Below are 8,857 nucleotides of genomic sequence, written 5' to 3'. Positions count from 1 at the left end.
GTCGGAGTCAATGTACTTACACTTATGGCAAAATGATGCCAACGGTGGATCCATTTGCCTTTCGAAAACGGCGGATCTTTGGCTTTTCAGGTCTTCCTCGCTGACGCCAAGTGAGCTTTTCTGTGTTGTGTTACCTAACACGAGTCGGTCCAGAAGAGCCAGTCCACTTAGTGAAGGCAAGTCAAGTTGTTGCACCCTGACGGACAGACGATCACCTTGCTGTTTAGGCACTCGCACATGTTAAGTGCAGCCATAGTGGAGCCCTAACAACCGGGCGCGATGCAACTGGACGGCCGGCCTCTTCCACACTAGAGACCGGTTCTGGCTGTCGTCGCCTCGGCCAAACTCGCTCGTTGTCACGGACGTTTGCTGCATTTCCATTTCGGGGACGGATACACGCAGTCGATCGGAGCCTCGTTTGGGCTCGCAAGATCGACCGTACATGCCCACCATGCAGTTTTCCATGCCCACGGCCGTGGAGCGCGTGCCTGAGTCCTCCACCGTCAATGACCAAGAGCAGGAGCAGGAGGAGGCGCTACTGCGACTGGCTGCGCGTATGAAGCAGAATGTGGCCACGGGAGATCGTCGTCGCCACCTTTTCAAAAAGTACCGAGACTGTTTTACTGGCATGGAGGCTGTGGACTGGATGCTCGAGCAAATGGAGGCCAAGAGTGTGGCGGAGGCTGTACGCAAAGGGCAAGGGTTGCTATCCCATCATTACATTGAGAAGGTGGAGAAAGAGACCAAGTTCGAGTACAACAAGAAGCGATTCTACCGCTTCACAGCCACCACGCCTGAGTTCGTGCAGGCTGTCGAGCGTCCACTTCCCAGCGCCACGCTGGACTTGCCACTAAGTGCTGCAGCGCGGCGACGCGCTCTCGCGGCGCTGATCGGTGGTTTCGTTGCCGACGCGGCCTCCACGTCGCTCAATGGCGTCTCCCATCCGGAGAAGACCATCCCTAATCTGCTGCGACTGGACTTTGACCCTGCCTTTTGCGGTCTGTATGACACGGGGGATGGCACTGATAAGAAGGGAAGTCGCACGAGAATGGAGTCGTCGACCGGTTTCGAGGCCCGTATCTTGTTGCAATGCATCGCTCGACGAGGACACATCCACGGGTCACAACTGGCGAAAGACGCATACTGGGGCTTCAAGAACGACCACCGTCTTCTCAGTGCGTCGTCCAGGGCCTTTATCAAGCGTGTGCACTCGGGCAAGGGCTGGCCTCACTGTGCTGTCAAGTGCCGATCGATCGACGTCTTGTCACTGATCCCCATTGTCGTGGCACTCTATGCTGGTACAAATCAACTGTTCACTAAAGTGGACGAGCTCGTCAAGGTCTTCTACGTCGGGACTCGTGTTCGTGACGCAGCGCTCGTGGCGGCTTTTGTGCTGGAGCAGGTGATTCTCGGGGCGTCCGTGCTGCAGGCCATGCGTATGAGCATCCGTACTGAGAGGCTGAGTGTCAAGCAGCGTAAAGTCATCTTCAAGGCCTTCACCAAGTCGCAACTGCCTAGTTACGAGGCCATCCAGAAGTTCGGTAACCGTGGTTCGTTGCCTGGAGGGTTCCACGCTGTACTGCAGCCACTTTTTGTGCTGAACGACTACCCTACAGCCGTGCGTGAGAACATCATCGGAGGTGGACGCACATGTCGCCGTGCCATGTTTATTGGTGCTTGCTTTGCTGCCCAGGATGGGTTAGAGGCGATCCCGGAAGGCTGGATCCAAAAGACTCAATACTTTGACTTCATTGAGGCAGATGCCAGCTCTTTGGTTGGTCGGCGTGAGGTCCAAGGCTCATTCACCGACGAAGACGAAGAAGATCGTCTTGCAGCATACGTCGACTACGTACCGCGGTCGTCCATGTCTTCATCTCGTCACATTGAGCGTCCCGAATCGTCTCGTCGTATCAGCAACCTCGCTGCGTCTTCTTCTTCAAACGCCAACGGCGAAGCACTGGATATTCCATCGGAGCTGCCGCCTGAGAGTTTGCCGACTTCCTCTCGCCGCTCTTCCGGTCCCATTCGTCGTCGTTCCAACAGCTACGCGTCTTCTGGTGGTCTTTCATCGCCGCGTTCTATTGCTTCCAACTTCTCGTACGCTTCGCAGACGACCACAGCCTCCAGTGTACGCTCTGTCATCGATCTAGGAGACATGGACAAATTCTACCAAAGTGGGGTGGGCAACACGCTGCCGAATTCGACCACTCCACGCTCTAGTGGCGGGACAGACGGCCGTTTGAGCTTCGAAATGCAAAAGTTCTTCCAAGCTTATGGCGCGGCTGCTGCTGCTCGCGGCTCTCGTGGGTCCCACGGATCCTTCGGAGAGTACGGATCGTACGGCAGTGGCTCCTCCACGGTGCGTTCTAGCGACCTGAACCAGCTCCGCCCGAGCGACATGGCTCCGTATCTTCGACGCAGCTCCGCGTCGGTGCGTCGTAGTGATCCTCGCAGTGGCGACCCCCGTGGCGAACTCCGTCACAGCTACGTTGCAAGCTCACGTCGCAGTGACACCAACCTCATGTACAGCCACCAGCCGCGATACTCGGGCAAAGTGTCTCGTGTCAGCGACCCGAACACCTTCTACCGTCGATCATCATCTACACCCGCTTACGTGCCCGAAGCCGAACGATCCGAAGACGTCGTGCTGGCCCACCGCGTATCACTCGACGAAGGTCAGCGCGTGAGTCTGCACGCTATCCTCTAAGATCTCATCAAAAAGCGGGTCGTGCTGTGCATGAGTGAGTACACGCCCTTTGTCTCTTTGACCGGTGATGACGAGGCCCCTGAAGTACAAAAAGCGAAGACGACGGTGTGTTGTTTAATTTATTTGATATGAGCGTAGGCGAAAAAGGCAGAAACAGCAGCAGGTAGGGAGGGAGTACTACATGTAGTACTTGAGTTAGATATTAATAGTCATATTTGTATTATCGAAACGCCACAACAGTTGAGTTTCCACATCTGTTTTTATAGTACAGCGGGTGTAGGAAATGAACGCCCACCCATAAAACAGACAGTAATAATGACCTCTTGCGATCACCAGAGCGAATTAGGACGCATGAAGGGTTTCGTTAGATTCGTTTAAGGCTTGCGTAAGTGATGACAAGGGCGCGCTTAGCATAAAGAGCCTAGCTACCGTCTTACCCCGCACAAAGCGCCCAGGCGTACTAAAAAATATTATGATGTGGTTCAGAAGAGTGTGCAACCTCGATTACAACGTAAGGTAGAATACAAGGCCACACCGCGGGAAGGGTTCTATTAAAAATTAATGAACTCTAAGCCAATGCTTTTAGAGCGACTCTAATGCATGTAGAAATCTACTCTCCACCCATTCTTTCATTGTAGTTGAGACCATCAACGCTCAACTGCTCATTATAAAAATATCTACTTTCCAACAATACTTCAGCACCACTACACCAGCCAATGATGCCCAGCTCACGTCGTAGTTATACTGTCATGCAGAAACTCTTGATTCTTGAAGAATACCAGTGTGGTGTCCAAGGAAAAGGTTTTCATGCTGTTGGTAAACGACATGGTGTTTTGGCCTATTCTATTTGAGGCTGGTGGGCAAAGAGGGACGAACTGGAGAGTGCTTCGCGTGATCGACAGATTACCACGAGAACTGCAAGACGCCTTGGCGGAGAGGCTTTATAAGTGGGCCGCGTATCGGAACAGCAAAGACTTACGAGTGAAAGACTCGTACATTAGACTACAAGCAGCCAACATTTATCGTGAACTGCACGGCAATGATGCAATTGGCTTCGAAGCCTCATCAGACTGGTTAGCGAGGTTCAAGGGGCGTCGAAACTTGGTATCTCGTCGACAGACTACAACACGGACTCTAACGGCAGATGCACCCGCTATTTGCCAGCGGTTTATCCAGCAAGCCCAGCGCCTCATCGCGAAGCATGGGATCAAGACTAAGAACATTATTAACATGGACCAAGTCCCCCGCTACTTCGAGACTGAACCAAAGTCAGCGATAACTACGTGTGGATCTCGAGCGCTTCTGTTACGAAAGGGCGGTTCCAGCTACAAACGCTTCACCGCAACGTTTGCTATCACCGCTGAAGGCAAGTTTTTGATGCCGCACCTGCTGTTTTCATAGCTGAAAAACAAGCATAAGTGTCCTGCTGGCGTCTTTTTGGACGTCAACAGCCCTGGAATGTGGAGTGATGACATCCTCCTACAACATGCGCAGACTGTGATTTGTGGGAGGAAGGAGACACAACTGTACCGAGAACCTGTTCTCTACTTGATTGATTCCTACGGTTGTTATGTTAAACTGGTTGATTCTCAGCGACTGGTGCGCTATAACGTTTTCGTTCTAGTGGTCCCTCCAAACCTCACCAACCTGCTTCAACCTCGGGATGTTGCCGCTGACAGGAGTTACCAGGAATTTTATCGGTCAAAGTACGACGATTATATTAGCTTGGCCCTGCGAGACAAGAGTCTGCAAACGAAGGCAGGCAACCCCAAGGTTCCCCATTACGACACTGTGGCACAGTGGACGCTTGACTGGGTGGGCTCCAGGTCAGCGGCTGACACCAAGAAAGCGTTCTCTCTTTGTGGTTTGGTTGCTGAAGAAGACTTTAGCGTGGACCAGCTCCACGCTCCGCTAAGGGATATTCTAAGTCCCGACTTTGACATGGTGAAGTGGAATGCGGCATACAAACACCTCGTGACGGATGAAGGCGAACGAGAGCTGGTGCATGTGTCAGCACCGGATTATTATATTCCGGAAAATGAGAGAAGCAGCCTGTTCTACTTTTTCTCATACGGCTCGGACATGTCACCTTACGAGTATGCATCTATGCTGGCGCGTTACATGGCTACGCTGGACGATCTGGCAGGTCTACTGGATGAAGATTATCTTGCCTCGGTAAGAGACGGACATGCAGATCCAGGTGAGCTGGAAATCTATGCTGCGTCCAAGATGCACGGCTGGAACATCAGACTTCAAAGTGTCGATAACCAGAGCCGTCTGATGTCAAGTTTCACGTACACGGCCGAAAACGCCACGAAAGACGTCTTTCTGGTACGAGGTGGCGGCTATTTTGCTATTTAGGTTGATGGATACCTTGTGTAGATCCGAAAAAAATATTTGTTTTAGGTAAAGAAAAAAAACAATGTTAGATTCAATTTTTTAATTGGAATTTACAAGCTTTGACATACCTTTTTGTTGTGATTGCACTTCGCCGTCACTTAGCCTGGGTTCCTACCTCTAGGCACGCGCCTGGAGCACGCGGTTGGTGCGTGGCAAGCGTGTGCCCTGAGGGGTCATAAGTTGAAGTGGGTCGAATGAAGCTATCTGATTGGCTGATCCCAAATGATTGGCATGGTTAATGCCAGGGTCGGATTTGTGCATATCCAGTCCACATACAAAACTCAAGTGACTTTCGTCGCCAACGCTTATGACGAGTATAGGCGTTGCCGACGAAATGTATCTTTTGTGTATCAATTTACATGTGATTAGGAGGACTACGGAGGAAAGTAGAAAGGAGCTAGCAAAGCAAGACAAGAACAACTAACTCAATAAAACTCACTTTCGGATTTCCTTTCTTCTTAACACTCGACTACTACAAGCCTCGAGCGCATACTCTCAATTCATCTGTGTGCGGGGCATTAAAGAGTTTTAACTCGCGACAACCCTCTTCCCTGATGGGCCCTCAATTGACACAACCAGAATCGATCCATGGACCAGCAGTATGCCAATCCATGCTTCGACTAGGTGAGCCGTCAGCACATAATAAAGTGACGTGCATGCATATATATTTGTAGCTGTATAATCTCCACCTGATCTGTGCGTTCTTCAAAGTTAAGAAGTTTGTTCGTAGAATAGCGCCTAGGCACTCAAAACGAATAAATCGCCTATATTTTATTAGTATGCCTGGGCGCTCTGTGCGGGGTAAGATGGTAGAGCTCCATCAGCGTTTTTTAAAAATGCGGTGCGAAATAATTGAACGCCCACGACAAATCCCAATCTTGAATTCTGATTTAGCATACAAAAATCAAGTCTATTCTGCGGGTGATCTTGAAGTGGTCACTTCAATATGAACTGTGGCCTCCTTTTCTTGCGACGACGCTATCAAGGCGAGCAAGCATGGACATGACGCATTTCCCAGTCTCCTCATCGTCAATACTCAGCCAAATGCGCTTACGTTTTGTTTTTTTAATCTTCGATTGAAGAAGCCGGGTCCTTGCTCAGCTCCCGCTTCATGATGAACCATAGGTTCTCGATCGGGTTTAAGCCAGGACTCTGTGGAAGGTGACCCAGCGACTTCAACTTCAGCTCCTTCAGACACGACGCTGTAGCCTTAGCGCGATGAACAGGAGCATTATCTTGCACAAACAGGGTTTCACCTTGTAGACCCAAGAACTGTTTCGTAATGGGGATGTGGGATCTCAACATGGTGCGATAGTAGGCACCGGCGACAGACTCATCACAGAAGTGCATCGTGCCCACCCCGTCCGCAGTGACAGATGCCCAAACCATGAGCGACTTACGTGAAGAATTAAACGTTGGTAGAATGCACTTGTCATCAAAGGCCTCATGAGGACGCCGCCAGACAGAAACCCTCCCTGTCGTACCATGCAACTCAACCGACGCTTCGTCCGAGAACAGTACCGTCCCCCACTTCTCTTCCGGCCAGTCCAGAAACTTCGTATCGAAGACGCTGGCGACGGTGTTTAGGAGACATATAGGACTTCTCCCTGGCAGAGCGTCCGTGAAGACCAGCCGCTCTCACACGTGCTCGAACTACCTCGGGTGACACCTTCACCCCAACATCCGACGTGACTTGTGCTGCAACCACCGAAGCACTAACGAAACGGTTCGCCTCCACGGTGCGGACAATACGCCGATCTTGGCGTGCATCGGTGAGTGGAGTGCGTCCTGGACGTGGCGCGGGCTTACAGTGACCATTAGCCTTGTAGAAGTCGATGATGGTCCTGATGCTCCATGGTGGGATTAGCAACTCCTTGCTAATAGTGCGCGTAGAAACCTTAGCACGCCACTTCTGGACAACGCGGCAGCGAAGATCGTAGAAGTACTCCTTGCGAATGGGTCCCATGTAGGTGGGAGCTGGGAAAAATGAGAGTGAGGTCCTCTCACGACCGCCCTCTTGAGAGGTGTCCTTCGTCATGTTCATTTGCTATTTAAATGGCTCTGGAAGCGCATTGATTTGAAACAACATTCGTGCAACATTATAAACAAATCAATCTTAAACATCTACTGCAGCAACCTGTCTGTCCGTCACACTAAATTGTCGTGCCTGTCACGCTTTTCCGGACAAATCATTGGATAAAATAATTTAAATATTCCTACTGGCTGCCGAGCGCAGCGAAGGTGGCCACGATTGGCCTAAAAGCTGCCGAGCGCAGCGAGGCGGCCCAAATCGGCACCTTCTGCAACCCTGCGGGCCTTTGGGCCCGCCTGAGCCACAATCTGCCAGCCTATCATGCGAGTAGTGAAGCGAGCCGTAGCGAGCGAAACGGAGGCAAAACACAAGGAACGACATTCATTCTTTCCTGCCGCGTAGCGGCGGCACTCGTACAAATTAATACAAGTGGACTTTCATCAAAGGTACATTTTTGATGCCTTTTTAAACCAGTGATATAAGAAAATGTATTGGCTGCGATTTTTACTAAAAAGCATCAGCGCAGTTTGCATTGAAATACACATGTAGTTTGATCAAAGCTACAGCTAAGAATTACAAATTGTAATTCTTAGCTGACGTACGGGAAATATTGTAATTTACAATATTCCCCATTCATCACTTTAGCACAGAAATTCGATATTACACATTTCTAAAGCAGCCCAAAGGGCATCATAACGACTGGCTGTGTGGGCGCAGTCCGCTCTAGCAGCAACTCTTAAAGAGCCTCTTCAGTATACCCTTGGGCTACTGCTTCGGTTGAAACCAAAATTGGCACTGCCGATTGTATGATAAAGTTTTTTTTTTATATATAAGGCAGACGGCCAGTTTAAGTCAGTGACAGACGGTCAAATTTGAGAAAGCACAAATTTTCACCGATCGAAATTAAACATTTTACAGACATAATTGTTAGCATTAGGATTTCAATTTTCTACTGGCAAGCGCAGCAAGTCAACGCGTTATTTCGCAGCTGACAGTGGCGGTTTGAAACCACCGTTTATTTTTTTATTTTGGTGGTATGCCAGTTTAAGTAAGAAACATACTTGATTTGAGTATGGATAGAGTCTGTTTATCTGCGGTCTTGCAAGTACACTTAAATTTCTCGAAATTCCGATTTACACTCTGTAAAATGATATTATTGTGAAAGATCAGTGTATGAGGTATATTAAGTAACAATATAAAGTACCTAGAAGCTCGCAACAAACAAAACCGGATCGTTGTTGCTGCTTTGTGTCGTTTCTATCTTAGCTTGCTGCTCTTCCTAGCCGAGGACCTGCTCCTGATCGTGTTCCTACTCTTGCTTGCACTTCTGCTCTTGACAATGATCTCGTGTTGATTTTGTAGGTCTTTTATTCTTCGCTGGTTTTCAAGCTCGTTTCGAAGTCTTGGCTTGAGAAGGCTCGTCAGGTTGCTGTAGCATCTCGCGAGTTACACGATCTGCCGGATTCTGTCTTAGTTTTCCTCTTTTGTCTGTCCTTGCGTTGACGAGCAGGTAGAAGTAGGATACCGTGTTGCACTGTCTCCTTGTAGCACAACCATGCGATCTTCGTTACGGACTTGCGTGGTGTAGTGATTTCTCCAGAGCTGCGGAGAATCGTCCGTCAACAAAGATGCGGCACCGTCGAAGATGTTTAAGCGACGAACCCTCGGTCACGTGATGTACGGTGACTTCAAGGTGCAAGAGACTCGACGGTGTCACT

At 49.9% G+C, this 8,857-nt stretch overlaps 2 protein-coding genes across 2 annotated transcripts; both read left to right on the top strand.

The window, feature by feature from the left end:
- Positions 1-451: 451 nt before the first annotated feature.
- Positions 452-2,936, top strand: PITG_01152 (uncharacterized protein; the record flags this gene model as incomplete). Its single annotated transcript, XM_002909622.1, has 1 exon — positions 452-2,936. The coding sequence occupies one exon, from the start codon at positions 452-454 to the stop codon at positions 2,705-2,707; it is 2,256 nt and encodes a 751-aa protein (XP_002909668.1).
- A 490-nt stretch (positions 2,937-3,426) lies between these two features.
- Positions 3,427-4,112, top strand: PITG_01151 (uncharacterized protein; the record flags this gene model as incomplete). Its single annotated transcript, XM_002909621.1, has 3 exons — positions 3,427-3,537; positions 3,644-4,053; positions 4,109-4,112. The coding sequence occupies 3 exons, from the start codon at positions 3,427-3,429 to the stop codon at positions 4,110-4,112; spliced, it is 525 nt and encodes a 174-aa protein (XP_002909667.1).
- Between the last annotated feature and the right edge of the window lie 4,745 nt (positions 4,113-8,857).

The sequence above is a fragment of the Phytophthora infestans genome, genomic scaffold, assembly GCF_000142945.1.
Source record: "Phytophthora infestans T30-4 supercont1.1 genomic scaffold, whole genome shotgun sequence".
NCBI classification, from domain to species: Eukaryota; Oomycota; class Peronosporomycetes; order Peronosporales; family Peronosporaceae; genus Phytophthora; species Phytophthora infestans.
The sequence above is the reverse complement of the archived record's forward strand: the minus strand, read 5'-3'. Positions and strand labels throughout refer to the sequence as shown.